Source organism: Aethalodelphis obliquidens, unplaced genomic scaffold (genome assembly GCF_003676395.1).
Source record: "Aethalodelphis obliquidens isolate GAN/ISIS:26980383/991018 unplaced genomic scaffold, ASM367639v1 scaffold8, whole genome shotgun sequence".
NCBI classification, from domain to species: Eukaryota; Metazoa; Chordata; class Mammalia; order Artiodactyla; family Delphinidae; genus Aethalodelphis; species Aethalodelphis obliquidens.
The window spans coordinates 47985409-48005549 of NW_020837952.1; the positions used below are offsets into that span (position 1 = coordinate 47985409).

Here is a 20141-nt window from a genome sequence, read left to right on the forward strand (position 1 = left end):
TATGTAGAAAAACATATATATGTATGTGTGTATATGTATATTGTTCATTTTGCTCTTTTGGAGTTAAAACAAGGGTTGGCAAACTTTTTCTTAAAGGGCCAGATAGATATTTTAGGCTTGTGGGCCATATGGTCACTGTTGCAACCAGTCAACCCTGCCATTGTATTGTGAAGTAGCCATAGACAAAAATGCAAATAAATGGGCATGACTGTGTTCCAAAAAAAACTTTATTTACAAAAGCAGACAGTGGATCTGCTGACTGTACTTTGCCACTCCCTAACTAAAATTATCTTAATAATATATCTTATCAGACAACTGGGCTCTTTGGAAGATTTTAGTCACTATGGTGTATCAAACAGAGAAGGTCCTGATTAAATACTGGTGGAAGAAGTGACTAATTTAAAAAGCCACTTTATTAAGCGATTTTTTTTTCCATTTACACATTCTTTAACCAACAATGCCACCTCCTGACTAAGAGGAAATAATTTTCCTGTAAAATGAATATTATAGAGCAATTGAAAAAATAATTATTGGTTTATTCTTTCAACAAATATATATAAATATATATAGTATACCAAGCGCTATACTTGGCATTGAACTGTATCAAAGAGACATGGATGTTTATAGAGTTTATAATCTAGTGGGAGAGATAAGCAATGATTAAGCAAGTAACCCCCAAATAAATAATCCAAAGTTTTGATGAGAGCTACAAAGGAAAGAAGTATACAGTGAATTTCATATAATAGAAGTACCTATTTGGGCTTGTGTAGTCAGGGATGTCCTCACTAAGGAAGTGATATTTAATCTGAGATATCAAAGATAACTGGAAGATAGCCAGTGGGGGGGTAGAACTTTCCAGGCAAAAAGAGGGCACAGTATGTGTACAGGCCTTCATGTGAAAAAGAGCTCAGTTTGTTGGAGGAACTAAAAGACCAATGTGGCTGGATCAAAATGAGTGAAAAAGAAAGAGCCTGAAGAGGATGCTGGCGAGGTAGACAGGTTTTTCCTATAGATGCTGTATTTTATTGTAGGCACAATTGGAAGCCACTGATAGTTTTTTAAACAAAGGAGTAGAATACTCTGATTATATTTTAAAAATCAAGCTCTGACTACTAAGTCAAGAATTAGCTAGAGGGGGAAAAGAATGGAAACAGGGAAGTAAACAACTTTATTAGAAACAAAAATAGAAAAGCCTTCATGGCTTCTGGCTATGACTGCCTAGCTTATGTCAGAACAACCCTCTTGCTGAGGACAACTAGAAGGGCTGGTAAAATATATTTTAAAATCTTTCCGGGGGGAGAATTTTTAATTGTGGTAAAAAGCACATAACATAAAAGTTACGTTTTTAAGTGTACAGTTAAGCAGTGTTAACTATATTCGCATTGCTGTGTAACAGATCTCTAGAATTTTTTTTTTTTTTCCTGCGGTACGCGAGCCTCTCACAGCCGTGGCCTCTCCCGTGCGGAGCACAGGCTCCGGACGCGCAGGCTCAGCGGCCATGGCTCACAGGCTCAGCAGCCATGGCTCACGGGCCCAGCCACTCCGCGGCATGTGGGATCCTCCCGGACTGGGGCACGAACCCGCGTCCCCTGCATCGGCAGGCGGACCCTCAACCACTGTGCCACCAGGGAAGCCCACTTTTCTTTTTTTTTAATGGTAGAATTGTAGCAGCTCTTTGTATATACTGGATATTAACCCCTTATCAGATAGATGATTTGCAATTATTTTCTCCCATTCCATAAGTTGCCTTTTAACTCTGTTGATCGTTTCCTTTAACGTGCATAGGCTTTTAAGTTTGGTGTAGTCTCATCTGTCCATTTTTGCTTTTGTCGCTAAAAATCTTTTTGAAGGCATTGGAGACTTAGGTAGGTGAGGATTTGAGAAATCGAGATTCAGGAGAGAAGGTCCAGAGAGGTGAACCTCAAGGCATTTGCTGATTTGTAAGTACCAGAAAGCAGCAGCTGCGAGGTTGAAAAGCTGAGCAGAGGTTTGGCAGGACTTGCCCAGCACCCCTGCAGAGCTACATCCTGGGATTAAGATGATACAGAAATAGACCAGCCCTCACAAAGACAAAAACCCAGTTTGGAATCAGAACAGTCTAGACTGGGTTAAAGTAGTCTGCCCCTACTCTAATAACCTTCCAGAAGAGATAGTAATCCGCTCCGGAGGAAGATAACACCATCCAGATCCTCAACTTATCTCTGTAATTTTTCATACTTAAAGACCAGGATGCACTAAAAAATTTATCAGCCTTATCAGGAAACAAGACCAAATGGTGGAAAACCAAGAGGGGGAAAAAAAAAACCCACACACATACCAAACAACAGAGTAGAGACATACAGATAAATCCAGATATCGGAGTTATCAGAAAAGATGTACTATATGTACAGACGGGAATAATAGACTTCCAAATATGTCTATGTCCTAATTTCCAAACCTATGTTTATGATAACGTATGATTATGTTACCTTACCTGTTTAAAGGGACTCTGTGGATGTGATTAAGTTAAGGTTCTTGAGAAAGGGAGATTATGGTGTATTGTCTGGATGGGCCCAGTGTAATTGCAAGGGTCCTTATAAGAGGAAGTCAGGAGAATCAGTGTCACTAGTAGATGTGATGGCAGAAGAGACTGGAATAATGCATGGAAGCCAAAAAAGGCAGGAAAGTGGATTCTCCCCTCAGTGTCTCCAGGAGGGACCAGCCTGGCCAAGACCTTGATTTTAGCATGGTGAGATTCATGTCGGACTTCTGATCTCCCCAGGTGTAAGATAATAAATCCGTGCTGTTTTAAGCCACTGAGTTTGTGGCAATTTTTTACAGCCATAATAGGAAAATAGTACATAGCCTAACAGGGGATACAGTTATACAAACATACAATTTCAAAATAAATACTGTGGAGGCACAGGGCTGGAGTGCTCAGTGCAACCCGGGATCCACAGAATCAGGTATGATGGTAACCTACACGATCCCATAATCATTGGTCATCCATGAGTATAGGAATCCAAAAACCCAGCTGAATGGCAGATTTTTGGAATAATCAGGAGGCTGAAACAAAACTTCATTGTATCTCTAATTAAGAAGTTTGATTTGATGAACATAGTACTCTGCATTCAATACTTAAAGAACACCTCTTTTTTTTCAGGCTCACATCCATTTTCTCATTTCACCACTTATTAGGCTACAAATTAGGATATAAAGGAAGTCTCATAATATTTGAAAGAATCGATATCACACAGACCATCATCTCTGACCATATGAAATTGGGTTAGATATCAATTTTGAATGATAAATCAAAAATCCCCATGCATTTGGAAATTGAAAAACACATTCAAAAGCACAATAAAAATAATTACTATGTCAAAGAAAAACATTTAATGAATATTGAACTTAATAAAAATGTCCAGATGGTAGTGAGCTAGAAAGCTCTAGGAGCCGTCTGTAGGATGATGAAATTAATGGAGCACCTCAGGCATCTGAACATCCTGAGAGGAAATTTAGACAATTGGTGAAGACTTTCAGGTTGAATTGGTAAAAACAAAACTAAGCAAACAACATTAAAAAAACCCCAAAATAATTATGCCAGGAAAAACAAAAAGCTTTGCATGGAAAAAATATCATAGTCTACTACATGGCTCAACTATGAGTTGCGTTAATAGAGTCATAACGCTGAATATTGACCTACCAAAATTATTATATAACTATATTGGAAAAAGGGTGGGATGGCAGAGATATGGATGATGGGGTGAGGGGATAAAGATAGTTACATCCTCATCTCCCATGGTGGGAAGACAATATATAATTCCCAAAGTTGAAAATTAAAGAATATTGTCATTATGCTATTTAGAGAAACGGAAGTAAGTATTAAAATAATCAACTAAGAGAGATAGAAATGGTTGCCTTTGGGGACAGGAAAATGGGGGAGGGGGTGGGTGAGACTTTGCTGTTTTTCATAATAAACTTTGTATAACTGTATGATTCTAGACCAGGGGTTGGCAAATCTTTTCTGTAAAGGACTAGACAGTAAACATTCTAGGCTTTGCAGGCCATATGTTCTCTGTTGCAGATTGGAAAAAGCCTTGTATTCCATCCTATGAAGTGTAAACTCCATGCCAAGGACAATGGAATTCATTGATGGACTTAAAGTGGGGCATTCCCTGATCAGATAGGTTTTGAGAAACTGCACTCAGTGGTGTGGACAATGCAAAGAAAAGATCTGTCATGATAGGTTTAGGAAGACTCAGACTCCTGTCCAGGTGAGAGATTATTTTGTAAAGAAATATATGAATTACCATATTAGGTACCTTTTTGACAGATACACATAGGACTCTGACAAATTACTAAGAGAAATGCCTTTAGTGAATTATTACCATAGATTTTCTATTGTAGGAAACATACTTTAAATGTATATTAAGAAACAAGTTCACCAAGACCTTAGCACTGTTTTATACACACACACACACACACACACACACTCACTATGTTTTGGTACAGAATAAACTGGTACTTAAGTTGTGGGTATAAGGGTTAACGGCAAGGTGCCAGAGGGCAGGCACATTCTGAAGGCAACTGTTCTAAAGTTCTTTGAAGCTCTCAAAATAGCACAATACTTCCCCTTCTAGTTCCAAGCTTGCCTTTCAGAAAGTACTGTTAAGAATGAAGAAAAGTAGAAAGAAGGATATTTAATTTTTCAAAATGATTATTTGCCTTTGATAGCCTAGGCCTGGGAAATATAGAACATCTGTTGTAATAAATAACTTTCAGAGAGCACATTTCAGTTTATAGTGAATGTGCTTTATTTATTTATTTAGGATGTGGACCGTTTTTAATATTTATTTTTATTATTTATTTATTTAGGCTGCGCTGGGTCTTAGCTGCAGCACATGGGATCTCCGTTGCGGCATGTGGGATCTTTAGTTGCAACATGCGAATTCTTAGTTGAGGCATGCATGTGGAATCTAGTTCCCCAACCAGGGATTGAACCCAGGCCCCCCGCGGAGTCTTACCCACTGGACCACCAGGGAAGTCCCTGAATGTGCTTTAGATTTAGTATCTAACTTGTAATTCTCTCATACATTTGTAAATTCTAGGCATAGAATTTGATTTAAAGATATGTAAGTTCAAGACAGGCAATCCCTGACATGTTCACATTGCTATATTTAATATGGATAACCAACTGAGGACCTACTGTATAGCACAGGGGACTCTGCTCAATAATATGTAATGGCCTAGATGGGAAAAAAATTAGAAAAAGAACAGATACCTGTATATGTGTAACTGAGTCACTTTGCTGTATACCTGCAACTCACAACATTATTAATCAACTATACTCCAATATAAAATAAAAAGTTAAAAAAAGAGGCAATCCCTGAGATTTCTTTTAAAATTAAGGATATGATGAGTCAGAACAGCAAACATTTCTATAGTATGTGGCTGGCATTGCTCTATGCCTCTTACATGTATGAACTAAATTAGTCCTCATAACAATCCTATGAGGAGTTTACTATTATTATTCCCACTTTACAAATGAGGAAATTGAAGCAGAGGTTAAATTACTTGGCCCAAAACCCCATGGCTAGTAAGTGGCAGAGCTATGATTTGGACCTACACAATTTGACTGTAGAAACTTGTGTTTTTGATTATTACATGACACTGCCTCTTGCACTGATTTAATAGATTAGTGGATATGCAGATTCAAATTGCTCTGACCTGTAATTTCAATGTACCATAATGAGCTATTGGGAGATTAATTACAGTGATTAACACAAATGTGAAGAATACAGCAAAGTCAAACTCATGATCACACATAAGTAAAAGGAAAAATGTCTGCCAACCGTGAGGCACTGATGTTACCTGTCATTTTCAAGTTGCCTTTCTTTTTTCCTTTCTAAAATGCCCACTAAGACTGCAAGCACCATAGGGGTGGGACCCACCTTTCTTGTCTGTTTTTTCATAATAATCTCTGCATCTAGCATGGTACCTGGTACCTAGTGGGCACTCAAATATTTGACCTACTGCAGATTCAAGGGCCTCAGGGAATGCTCTTTCAAGAGGCCGTTTACTATCTTTGATTAAGTTAGTTATTTTTGGTCCTTTTTAAGACTACAGAAGACCTTCATAAATTCTCACTGTTAAAGATTTAAAAACATGTAAGTAGACACAGTAAAACTTGAAAATTCACTTTCTAATCACCAACACATACTCTTTTCCAGTTGACAACTGTCCTGTTTGGTGTGATCTGAGTTCTCTTTCTATGCATCTACATGCACATATGCCAGTACACGTTTATATAAATATACAAATGTAACCACAAATACACATTTTTCTCCTGTCAGTTTCTCATGTCTCTATAAACCTACTTCATTTCTTTTAACAGTTATCTAGTATTTCGTAGTATGGCCATATTAAACTTTATGTAATTACTCCCTATTCATGGACGTTTACCTGGATTCTTACTAGTATCTATTAAAAACCATGCAGCAATGAACACTGCTGTGCAAATACTTGTAGACACGTAGCCTTACTGGGTAACACGGATCCTTGTTCACCGAAAAGCCAGTTAGTGGGTAGGTACCTTTTACAACCCACTTAAACAGAGCTTCTTCTTCCCCTCTGCCTTTTTAAGAAGAGGTGGGTAGAGAGCCGGTGAGCGCAATATTAGCAGAGAAGTAAAATTCCTCGCTTAAGGTGTTCGTAAAGTCAAGTCCTCCTCTTGCACACGGCTTTTTTTCTCAAGAACAATCTGCATAAGGCGTGCAGAACAAGAGGTCGGACGGTGACTACCGGGAAGACGTAGGATAAACGGGCTTCTGGGAAGAAGCGCCTGGACGGCGACGTCCTAGAGAACCGCGTCTGCTGAGCCCCGACCCCATCAATTTTGCCCTTTTTAGGCTAGACTGAGGGAGCACTTCTCCTAGTATTAAAAATGGCCCGAAGATAGCAGAGCGAAATTGAAGGTATTGATGTGGCGTGAAAAGTGAACTGAACAGTGGCGAGGCCCAAACAGCAACGGGAGGACACCGCGAGGACCACCGCCGGCGCCGCGGCAGCCTCCTCGAGCCACCACGGAGGACTCACTTTCCCAGCGGCCCCCGCGACCCGCCGGGGCAACGAGCCCGGCCGGCCCTCGCGAGTGGGGGCGGGACTGAAGCCGGAAGTCACGTGCGGTTACAGCCGCCCGGGTGAGGCCGCCGTCGTCGCCAAGGCTGTTTGGGGCTGTGACTGTGGGAGGCACCGGAGTGATGGCGGTGGAGACTCTGTCCCCGGACTGGGAGTTCGACCGCGTTGACGACGGCTCACAGAGTAAGGGAGCGGCAGGCAAGGGTTGCGGGTGGACGCTCCCCGGCCCGCCTCAGCCCCGGCAGCGCTCCTGCGGGAGGGCTCTGCGTCGCTGTGGGCGCGCAGCCGTCCACTTCGGGACATTTTCTGCGCCTCGGGGTGTGAGAGGGACGCGCTCGCGAACCTAACTTTCCGGGTTGGGATCCCCGGCGATGCTGGGTCAGTCCCGGCCACGGCTCGGCCTTCGGGGCGGTGACTGTCCTGGGGAGCCCGCTGTGGTCCTGGGGAGCCCGCTGTGGCCCGGGGGGGCGCGGCGTCCACTTCGTGCAGCCGGGGGCTCGGGCGGGGCGCGCCCGGGGAGGGCCCGCAGCCCGGGGAGCGGAGGCTGCCTTGTCTCTGGCCGCCCGGGGCTTTCGCCAGATCTTCAAAGCGTGCAGTGGTAGGTGAGGCTGAGGTCCAGGTTCCTGTTTCGGTTTCCTGTCTTTCTTCGTTTTCCTCCCAAACCAACTTTTGGAAGTTTGAGTGTTTTTACCTTCATATTCATATGCTTATCTTCTCTAGAAGATAGCGAAAAAGAACTCATTTCGCGGTAAAAAAATAAACACGTGAATGTCAAGTTTATCTCCTCCCATGCCTTTTATTTACGTTAAGTGGTATTTTTCAAAAGTGATGTCCTGTAGTTTCCAGCGCACCTAAAAAGGTTTCAGAAATTACAGCAAATCTGCTTCCGATTTTACTTAATAAAATTGGATTGTCTCATTTTAACCTAGCAAATTCAGTTCCACGCAGCAAAATTTAGAGGCCAAACTATTTCAGTGAAACTTTACCTAAGATGAATGCAAATTGGTGATCTGTTTCTGACCTTTGGTGATATGAATCTGCGTAGGTGATATAAGAGAGATTGGAACATACTGCTTGTGAATTTGTTTTTTTAATGTAGTTTTCTCAAAAGGTGAATGTAATTTTTAAAAATTAGGGGTAGGGCTTCCCTGGTGGTGCAGTGGTTAAGAATCTGCCTGCCAATGCAGGGGACACTGGTTCCATCCCTGGTCCGGGAAGATCCCACATGCCGCAGAGCAACTAAGCCCGTGCGCCACAAGTACTGAGCCTGCGCTCCAGAGCCCGCGAGCCACAACTACTGAAGCCTGCGCGCCACAACTATTGAAGCCCGCGCGCCTAGAGCCCGTGCTCTGTAGCAAGAGAAGCCACTGCAGTGAGAAGCCCACACACCGCAACTAAGAAGAGTAGCCCCCCGCTTGCTGCAACTAGAGAAAGCCTGCGCGCAGCAACGAAGACCCATTGCAGCCCAAAATAATAATAAAATAAATAAATTTATTCTAAAAAATTACGTGTAAATTTTGCATAATTTTACAAAAGACAGGCACATTAGATGTAATTAGGTTTTATTAGCCTCTCAAAGAAGCATGAGCTTAATTCAGGATGGTTAGCAGTTTTTCACAAAACATTCCATAAGTTATAAGCTCCTATGCAGCATGAAAAAATGATCCTGGTGGTATTGAATCTTTCAACTTGTTTACAGAGAAGATAACGGTACTTACTGTTAAAGTGAACTGCACCTTGTCATGTATGAAGTTTTATGGACAGAGGTTCCCTACTTTAGTATCTGCAAAATATTGGAATGAAAATATGTTTTGGGTTTGAAAAATGGTTCAATCAGAATGATCTGATTCACTCAAAAGACTTTTTCCACATGCCAGGAACTGTGGTAGGTATTAGGGATACAAAGATAAAACAAGGAATTAAGTCTGTTGGAAGAGATAAGCATGTAAATAGGTTTTTGCATTTTTTACTCTTGAAGAATCATTATGGAGTTCTTATTTCAAATCTTTTTATTTTAACTTTTACCAACTTAAAAATTTATCAGCAAGGAATGTTAATGTTATTACAGGTTTTCTCTTGCCTGCTACTTTATGAATTTCCAAACAGACTAAATGAATAATTCATTGGCATGTTTTTCTAGCATTGCCATTAAGAACTCATTTGCTGTTTAAACGCAGCTTTGGTCATTTCCCACGTAACTGAAAATTAGACATGTACTTGGGATTTCGAGAATCTTAATGCAGTTTTAAAAATTTAAGCTGTAGGGAAGAGAGGACTTCTCTTCTCTGTGCCTTGTTTTCATTAATTTTTGGAATATGAATCATATCTAGACTAATTTTTTTCCAGAATTGCCTAGATTAATACTATAATGAGATGGGAACCATAATGAACTAATTGATCCACCTGATTTGGAGCATTAGTTGCAAAATAGGGGAGAATGTGAAGCTAGGTCTTTATCCTTAATGAGTTAGAACATACCTTATCTTAGAGTTGCTTGGCATTGCTAATTTGAGGAGAGAAAATTTTTACTTTTTTTTAGAAGACAGCGATGGAATAAAGTAATTCACATCAATAAAAGAAACTGAGTTGGAGTTGAATTTGCTGCCTTTGGAATGAGTAATGAATTCTTATGTTTAATTCTTTATGTTTAATTCTTATGTTTAAAACCTTATGTTTAAGGTGGAATATTTACTGTCATTAACTTCGCTGAGTAGGCAAACTTTTATTGTCCAGTTTATTCCAGTGAGTTCCTAGAGTCATCTATTAATGTGTAAATTCTGTAAATATCAGCACAGTATTCTGTACTCACTGTCCTTTAGTGGCTTTTCCAATTCTGTTATGATAGTTAAATAATTAAAACAAAATATCTTGGTAAATTTGAGGCATTACAGGAATAATATGATGAAGCAGGTCTAAAACCATTTAAAAAACAATATTTAGGTGTATTTTTAGATGTAGTTTACCGTGTAATTAAGCATTACATTTTAAAATTTTGCTTCTATGACAACACAGATTTTTGCACCTAAATCAGGTCATGATTTTTTTTTTTTTTTTGCACAAAAAAGTTGTTTATGACTGAAACATAGAATCAGGACATTGAATTGTCTAAGGCATTATTCACATATTTTAGATTTTGGAGTAAACGGTATAGTAACTTTTTCATAGTATTTTAAAGTTGCAGTTTTAAGATGATATCTCTAAGTGGTAACATCTACTGTTTTTTACAATTATCGTATCTGTTTGGAAAAGATTGAAAGTTCAGTTATTGTTTAACTTTAAAACTTTATTTTCAAGAAGTCCAGACATTCCGAAGTGATACATTAACAATGCTTAGTATCTACTTTGCTGTGACTTTTGAGATTATTTGAAGTAAATGTCTTGTAATTCATTACTTATACTTCTTACAAACTTTTAAAATTTAAATTTAGAAATTCATGCTGAAGTCCAGCTTAAGAATTATGGGAAATTTCTTGAGGAGTATACCTCTCAGTTGAGAAGAATTGAGGACGCACTGGATGATTCAATTGGAGATGTTTGGGATTTCAATCTTGATCCTATAGCATTAAAGGTTTGATTTTGTTTTATTTTTTAATTTATGTATACTTTTTAAGGACACACTGTATCTTGAAAACAGTTTTCAAAATTGGGATATGTATTTTTATTATTTGGAATCTAAAAGAACTAAAATAAACTTGGAGAAAATGGTTAATTTCCGTTTCTCTAAGCCATGCATGTATTTTTGTTTTCCTTTTTAAAGAATGACACAAACTCAAAGTCTTCAGTGTCAAAGAATGACACGAACTCCAACTCTTTGAGCTAACTTGTTTTTCATTATCAAGAAAATGAAGAGGATTGGAATAGCATATTGAAGCTTTACTTGTTTTTTTTATTGAGGTTATTTTACATACAGTGAGAAGCATAGATTTAAAATACTGTTCAGTGAATTTTACCAAGCACCTATTCCCATGTATCTCATATCCCAATCAAGATACTGAATATTTCCATGATTTCCCAAAAGCTCCCTTATGCTATTTAGGGGACCTTAATATGGGAGTGATTTTTTTAAGATATAAAATAAGTCACTCCTGCTCTGTTCCATTTTGAGGTAGTTCTGTTTTATCTTTGAAACTGTTGGCGCTTAAGTCATAGCTAACATTTATTGAGTACTTATTATGTGCTAGACAACTGTGCTAAGTCGCATGTTGACTTACTTTAATAACAGCTTTCCTGAGATGTAATTCATATATCGTACAATTCTTTGGTTTTTACTGTATTCATAGAATTGTGTCACCATCACCAGAGTCAACTTTAGAACATTTTCACCAGCCCAAAAAGAAATCCCATAGCCATTAGCAGTCACTGCCCATCTGGTGTGGTGCTAGTGCTGAGTACAGGGTCGAACACAAATTTCCGTAGAAGAGAGATAGTCTCTCAGTTTGTGTATTTAGAATTTTCATGATTTTTTTCAAATTAAAAAGAAATTTTATTTTCCTTTGTTTCTATAGCTTTTGCCTTATGAACAGTCTTCCCTTTTGGAACTCATAAAGACTGAAAACAAGGTACAGATTCCTAAACCTAAAAATTTATTTTTAAAATGCTTTAGTTATCTGCTATAATTTACTTTTTTCCTTTTGTGTTTTTACTCATGAAACTAGGTCTTAAACAAAGTCATCACTGTTTATGCTGCACTTTGTTGTGAAATCAAGAAATTAAAATATGAGGTAATTATTTGTACTCTTAAGACCTTAAAAACATGATTTAAAAGCAAATATGTGCTTATATGTGTACAGTGTGCATAAATATTTAGTGAATGTTGAATGAACTGTATATTTATAATAGTAGTAATAATGAGTACCATTCACTGGGTGTTTACTGTGTACCAAACATCATGCTAACCCCGTTAATGCTAATAACCACCCAGGAGGTACGTGAGGAATAGATGAGGAAACCGAAGCTGAAAGAGTGTCACTCAACCTAACATTTTACTGGTAATAATGGTTTGAGTCTGGGTCTGCATTCCTTCTGTGTTACTTGTCATATATAATGGCTTTCTGGATATAACTGATTTTTTTTTAAAGCTTTGCATTTTTAATATGTTCTGTGTTTCCTCACCCATGAGCCATTAAAACTCTGGTAGAAGATGGTAAACTTCATCTTTTTTTCTCTACCTTTTTGATACTATGTGGTTGCTTTTTCTCTCATGAACTAGTGGGAGGATGTGGGAAATTACAGAGTGGTCAGATAAGACAAAGTAAAGGCTAAAGAAATCAAGAAATAAGGTTGAGTATCAGTAAGATCTTTGGTACTCTAAAGATAAATTACATTTACCTATATTGCAAGCAGTTTTTGAATTTAAGTGAATTTATGTATGTGATGTAGTCAGCTGCTTACTATTAAATAGGGATAACTAAGAGAGCTTAGGAATTTAAAAACAAAATAGCAACCTTATAAAATTATTTTAATTTTTTTTAAACAGGCTGAAACTAAATTTTACAATGGTCTCTTGTTTTATGGAGAAGGAGGTAAGTTTTAAAATTTCACATTGTAATGTTGTGATGCTTTTTTTTGCGATTGAAATGAACAAAAAGTTAACTGGCAATTCTAGGACTGTCATGATCATGTGAAGTATTAGTGTGAGAAAATTAACATTCAGATTTTTTGTCGGTTTATATTTTTGTTTGGTAAACAGGTAAAAAAAACCTCAGTGATGAAGCAGCAGCAAATTCTGTATGAAGTTTATTTTGATATTTTTATAAATTACAAAGCACTGTAGCTAGATGAGGATTTTCCTTGAATTCATTAAATAGTGAAACAGATGGTTACTTTTAATTGTGTGATTAATGATTGTTTCATTTTTCTCTTCAGTGTAAAAATTCTGTTTTCAATACTATGCAGATTAGAAGATGTCCTAATGAATAAAAATCACATTTTTTCTGTTGGTGTTGATTAAAATAAAAAATTGAAATATTCTTCATGTTGCCTTTTAAAGCTACAGATTCCAGCATGGTGGAAGGCGATTGCCAAATCCAGATGGGGAGATTTATTTCATTCTTACAGGTAAATGGTTTTTACTTTTTATTGAGCCTTTTCTTTGAAAAGTTTGAGTAAATCACACATAATCAGAAAAGAGTTATGAAACCTTCAAATGCTAAGAATGTGTACTGTGAGGGTAAGATACTTAGTTGGAGATGGATTAAATTGATAGTTAAGGAGATTGTAATTCCTGGAAGATTTTCATAGCATTTTTAGTAAGATAAGCTATCAAAATAAGTTTCTTTGTATAATTTCATTTATGGACAGTTTATCACCATGCCTTTTAAAATAATTTAAATTTTGTACCTGGTAGGAAAGGATACTTTATGTTTGAAAAAGTTGTTAATGGAGATCATTAAGCTGTTATGTGAGCTATGATGAGGTTTAAAAGCAGCAGCACATGATGCTTCTAACCAGATGTTTCAGTTTAGATATGCTTTTCATCACTGCAAAGTTTTAGTTATTCTAGGTCTTTTGGTTTATCAAAAGAATGAAATAACTTCTGTTTCTCTGTTATAAAAGCAATGCTTATATAATATGAAAAAGGCAAAAATTGGAGATAAGGGAACAGTACTCATAATCTCACTTACCTTTTGATGGTTGGATATAAGATTTGATATATTTCATTGAATCACGCATGCTACTATATTCAAATCTTTTATATCTTTACTACTTTTTTTGGTCTTCTTACCTAACAGAGCATTTTGTTGAAAGTATCCTCTATGATGGTTTGTGTCAGTCAGGGTTCAGTCCAGAAAACAAATCACATGAGGTAGGGGAGATTTAATAGAGCTACCATATGATCCAGCAATGCCACTCCTGGGCATATATTCTGAAAGACAAAAACTCTAATTCAAAAAGATACATGCACCCCAGTGATACAGCATTATTTATAATTGCCAAGTTATGAAAGCAACCTAAGTGTCCATCAACAGATGAATGGATAAAGAAGATGTGGTACATATATACAAAAATGGAATAATACTCATCCATAGAAAAGAGTGAAATAATGCCATTTGCAGCAACAGAGCTGGACCTAGAGATTTTCATACTAAGTGAAGTAAGTCAGACAGAGAGAGACAAATATTATGTGATATCACTTATATGTGGAACCTAAAAAATAATACAAATGAATTTGTTTACAAAACTGAAACAAACTCACAAATAGAAAACAAACTTATGGTTGCCAAAGGGGAAAGGTGGTGGGGAGCGATAAATTAGGAGCTTGGGATTAACAGATACACAATACTATACATAAAATAGGTAAACAACAAGGATTTACTGTATAGCACAGGGAACTATACTCAATCTTTTGTAATAACCTATAATGGAAGAGAATCTGAAAAAAATATATATAATTGAATCACTTTGCTGTACATCTGAAACTAACAGTATTATAAATCAACTATACTTCAATTAAAGAAAGAGAAAAAAAAAGGAGGAGATTTAATATAGAGAATTGGTTCCATAAGAATTGGAGGGCTGAAAGAAAAAACAGTGAGGTAAGCCAGAGGAAGCAGATATCACCTCTACATCTAGGGTAAAAAAGGGAAAAGGTTCGGGTTGCCAGAGTCTGGGAGCTATAGGAGGAGGAGCCCTAGGGAATTAGTATCATACCTCTGAGGAAGCAGTGCTGCCTGGTTGCTGCTGGTAGAGTTTAAAATTGAAGATTGGTTCTGTAGTGCTGAAAGAAGGAGGAGCCTGGGGCAAGCTGCCATTGCTGGGGTGAACTGCTTCTGCCTGGATTATGTTGATAAAAACAGCAAGAAATAGGAAGGATGTCCATTTCCTGCCTTCTAGTCTGCTTTTAATGCCACCTGTTGGCAGAACCTAACAGGAAGCCTGCTGGGCAGGAGTCTAAGAAATGTTAATTTACAAGGTTGAAGTGAATGTGTCAGTTTCTCTAGTTTTGTCAAATTTTGCATTTCTTATTTTGAGGATGTTTTATTTGGTGCATACAAGTTTATAATTGTTCATAATTTCCAGTAAATGGAATCTTTTATTGTGTGGTGATCTTCTTAAGCTGTGATAATAATTATGTAGGTAATATATAGTTACATATATGGTCATTAGCTATAGTAATGCTAATAAAATCTGTTTGATATTAATATCATTGCCCCAGCTCTGTTTTAGTTAGCATTTTTTTTAAAATTCTTTTTATTCTTTCAGCCTTTCAGTGTCATTATGTTTTAGTTGTGTTTCTTTAAAACTGCATCTATCTGGATTTTGCTTTTTTATATAATCTGAAAATTTCTGTGTTTTAATTGGTTAATTCTATTTCTATTTCTGTCTTATATAAATAGTGTATTATGTATCTGGACTTATTTCTGCCTTTTTGTTTTGTGCTTTCTATTTGTCCTGCATTTTCTGTTCTTTCCTCTGCTTTTATTAGACTTTTAGAAGTTTAATAAGAAATGTAAAACTAGAGCTGTTTAAATAAAATTGAAATGTATTATTTTCACTTTCAAAAAATTTAAACTGTGGATCTAACAGCTGCATATGATTCCATTTTTAAACATTCAACAAATGTTTTATGAGCCTAGCATATGTTAGAAACTGTTCTTGGTGCTTTGGATACTGCAGTGCACAAAACCAACAGAAATTTCTGCCCTCATAGAGCTTACAGTTTAGAGCAGCCATAAGTTTAATTAGGTTCTAAATATTTTAGGATAGATGTGAGTTAACTAATGACAAACATATTCCTGGGATAATTAATATTTCACTTGATGTGTGCCAAGCCTGTTCATAGATAAGGTTCAAGGTAATAAACATTTGAAGTTATTTCAGAGTGACTTCTGAAGACCCCTTCCCCTCATTGTCATACTTTCTAAACTGGCAGCTTCTGAGCTTCTTCATTCATTCAGATGTTCACTCATTTATTCATTTAATAGGCAGACATTTATTGAGAAGCAGTTGAGGGTTAGCCACCATACTGGGCAGTGGCCATTCAAAGAAGGAATAAGACAGTCTCTGTCAGTTAGGAGTTATATGAGTAATGAAAACAAGACTTAAAATAGAAGGATGAATGAAATGCTGTAGGGGCAAAGAGGTAGAAATAACGTTGGGAGGTGAATTAAGAACTGATTGCTTGAAGGATGCTTGAAGTTGTCTTTCTGCAGGTTAACTGGAGATTTTTAGTAGAAAACTATTTTGTTTAGCATTGTTACCATAAAAATTCAGTCAGAAATAGTGACATTTACTCAACTTGTAACATATACTCAACTTGTCATTTCAGGAACTGTCTTGTTTTGTTACGAGGTGCTATGAAGTGGTGATGAATGTAGTCCATCAGTTGGCTGCCCTCTATATCAGTAACAAGTAATGGATTTTAGAAATGTTTTTACATTTTTAATAGAGATGCAGGAAATGTTTTTCTTAAACTAGCTAAATATCTGAAAGTTTTTCATTTGTTCACTCACTTATTCACTCATTCCTTCATTGACTTATTCAGCGTTCTTTGAACACTCATGATGTTTTAAACACTACTTGATGTGTGTAATCCATAGGTTAGTAAGACAGTTTCTGCCATGGTGAATGAACCCATTATCTGTCTGAACGAGAATGTTGACAGAATAATCTTAAAGAAATCTGATTGTATAGAAAAGGCTAATATAGAATTAGTATATGTACCAAGTTGTCTCTACTTATTTCCTCTTTCCTTTACATTGAAGGGTCCTTGGATTAGAATCATGTGACACTTTTCTTAAACTACAGAGTCTTGGGGAGTGGGGCTAGGTAATCTACCCTGAAAAATTTTTGTGAGTAATTCTAATGCTCTTCCAAGTTTGGAGACCACTGCCCTAAATCAAGAAAAAGACCACATTTTCATAGAGCCCTTAGTATTCTTAACCACCACAAAGTAATATCTTGCATTTGATTAAAACTGTATATTTAAAAATTTTCCCATTTATTACTTAATTATAATGTTACAAAACTTTGTTGAGGTATATGACTAGGGAGTCTTAATTATGAGAAGAGAGATAACTGAAGCCCAAAGGAATTATTTGCCAAGATTCCATAGCAAGTTAGGTACTGCTTTTTTGGTCACCAGTCCATTCATTGTTGTTCTTACTATACCATGCTGCATCTCAACTCTCTTTATAAAGTGAAAGACTGTGTTAACTGTTTCTCATTCTCATGTTTTTCCAGTCAGTCAGTTATTTATTTTATGTTCGTGCTCTCACTGAAGTTCTCCTCATGGCAGAAGCGAATGAGAGCACAGCTCCCCCCAACCCCTGCTGTACTTGGTGTGTAATTCAAAGAGACTCCCCACTACCACACTGCTGCCCTTGAAAGAGGAAATTTGTCTGAATTTTGTGTTTAATTTTTTAAATATTCTATCTTGTGGGATATTTATATATGCTTTGATAAGTATTAATTTATTTACTGTTGAGTAGATTGACTCTCTAGGAAGTAAAATTGAATTATCCTGGGGCTTTTGACTTTGGTATAATCCCATTTGTATGCATTGTTTTTTCAGTAGGAATGAGAATGCTAGCAATAAATCCAACTGAACAGAGGTCTAGTTCCCAAATGCCAGTTTGGGTGGGATAAAGATTCTAGTTGAAAATTGCGAAATTCTGATAGTTTAGAAAGAAATAAATACCAGTTTTGTTATTTCTTTAGCTCCATCCCAAGTTAGATCCTTTAGGTTTGAATGGCTAAGGGTTATTCATGGGCTGCCTATTGACATATACCTACCCACTGAGGAGTTGGGTGTAGGCAAGGAGAGCCCAGACTCTGTATGTACAAGTTATCTGCTTGGGAAAGTGGAATACGATAATAATTCTTTGGGTCGTGTAAATTTTAGTGACTAAAGCCTAAATAAAAATAAATACATATTAAAATTCCAAGAGCTTCTGCTGTTATGTGTTTTCCTTAAACATGAACTGTGACAAAAAAGGAGATTTTTTTTTTTTTAACTTGGGTGTTATTTTATTACAGGATTGCACCCAAAATTATAGAGACAACTGGAGTTCATTTTCAGGTAAAAGTAATTTAACTTGACCTGTAAAATTGTAATTTTTAGTATATTTTACTTTGGAGTTTGTATGATTGGGGAGTACAACAATTATTGCAAGGCTCTTAAAGGAGTTCTTTTTTTTGCTTTTGTTCTCTTTTATCTGTGAAGTTGATGAGGCATTACTGACCCACTATCAGTGTAACTCTTCCTAGTATTGGCCCAATGCAGACTCTCCAGGTGGTCTCTTCAGAGAATCTACAGTATCACGATCAAGGATGAAATATTGGGTGAAGGGTTTCCCAATTTAAGGTTGATGGTTCCATCTGAGGATTAACAGTTTCATCTGTAGTTTAATTTACCCACTGCTTTAATTTAGTAATTAGCCCAAGTGTGTTTAACTTAAAAAATCCACATGAAGCTTAACTTCTAACTAGTGATTAAATGATAATCATTTAAGGTTTTTTGACAGACTATGTATGAGCACTTGGGAGAGCTGCTAACAGTTCTGCTTACCCTGGATGAAATTATTGACAATCATATCACACTGAAAGACCACTGGACTATGTACAAAAGGTGAGCCAATTACAATGTTTAAAATACTCTTACTTTGTATAGGTAATGTATTAGTAAAAAATAAATAAATATAAATAGTACAGATCCATTAGGAGACCTGAAGATCTGTACTTAGAAGGATCTCATGTCAGATTTTCTTTGAAGACAGTAACCATTCTTTTAATTTCAGGTAGGCTTTTTGAGCGTATGATATACTTGTACAAAGCATCCTAATTCTTAAAGTGTAGTTGTTAATTTGACTATCTTAGGACTCAGATTCATTTTTTCCTTGTTCTATACGAATGATAGTTGTTTATTCTCCGCTTGGTTTTATTTTATACTCCAGAACTTTTAAAAGTCAAGGCATTTTGTTTTATTCAATCTATAAGCATTCACTAAATGTCTTATCTAGAGAGCACCAGATATCTGAATTTAAGATGATATAAAAAGGTATGATTAGAAAACTAAATATGTTAGGATTGTTTTTGTTCAAATTTTCAAATGTGTAGAGCCAAACAAGTGATACAAATATAAAACTTTGATTTCTGGGAATATTTTTAATACAATAATTTATTAGGCAAATCAAAGGTCTTTCTCCTACTTTTCTACAAGGTTACTGAAATCTGTCCATCACAACCCTTCAAAATTTGGAATTCAGGAAGAAAAACTAAAGCCATTTGAAAAGTTCTTGCTGAAGCTAGAAGGACAGTTACTTGATGGAATGATATTTCAGGTATGAGTGCTGTATCAGGCTATAGTAAATGGGCTTATATTAGTAGACCCATCTCAGAATTGTTGTGGGTCACTTTTATAGCATATTGTTGTGACTATATTTTTCTTTAAAAGTGCTTAGGCTTAAAACATGGTTAATGTACTAAAATATAGTTATATCAGTATCTAGTAGGAAATGAAATTAATAGTATACTGGTTGTATTTGTGATAAGGGTTTTTTAAATTATGTAAAAGGATAAAACTGTTCAAGGGTTAGTATCTGAGTAGTTGTGTCAAGCGTTTTGTTTATTGTTAACCTCTAGATTCAGGTTTGTAAGACAGCCTTTTATAAGTCTGTTTTAATTTCCTACTCGGAATATAATTTGCATCTGCACAATCCAGGTAGCTTCTAACCACGTGTGGCTGTTTAAATGTAAATTAATTAAAAAAAATAAAAATTCATTTCTTCTGCTACACTAGCAACATGTCAAATTCTTAATAGCTGCATGTAATCTCATTATCACACTGTGCACCTTAAACTTATATATGTTATATGCCAGTGATATCTCAGTAAAGCTGGGAGAAAAGCCAGCTGTGGCTAACAATCATATCAGCACAGATATAAAACATTTTCATCATCACAGAAAGTTCTGTTGGATGGCACAGCTTTGGGTAGTATCCACCAGAAATTGCATTACAGTACCCTTGAACAATATGGGTTTGAACTGCACAGGTCCACTTAAATATGTATATTTTTCAATAGTAA

General features: G+C 36.5%; 1 protein-coding gene across 4 annotated transcripts in view; it reads left to right on the forward strand.

Annotated features, from left to right (window-relative positions):
• Positions 1-7139: 7139 nt before the first annotated feature.
• The window catches only part of WASHC4 (WASH complex subunit 4), a 52312-nt gene continuing 39310 nt past the window's right edge, over positions 7140-20141 (forward strand). For all 4 annotated transcript variants that reach the window (XR_003432983.1, XM_027107419.1, XM_027107420.1 and 1 more), the window contains exons 1-10: positions 7140-7299; positions 10545-10684; positions 11622-11675; positions 11772-11837; positions 12593-12638; positions 13106-13173; positions 16385-16467; positions 18094-18136; positions 18582-18685; positions 19277-19397. Coding sequence is in view for 3 of the 4 variants with exons in the window: in XM_027107419.1 (XP_026963220.1) it covers positions 7239-7299; positions 10545-10684; positions 11622-11675; positions 11772-11837; positions 12593-12638; positions 13106-13173; positions 16385-16467; positions 18094-18136; positions 18582-18685; positions 19277-19397 (786 nt within the window). In the remaining variant the exon portion in view is untranslated. The remainder of the gene's footprint in view (positions 7300-10544; positions 10685-11621; positions 11676-11771; positions 11838-12592; positions 12639-13105; positions 13174-16384; positions 16468-18093; positions 18137-18581; positions 18686-19276; positions 19398-20141) is intronic.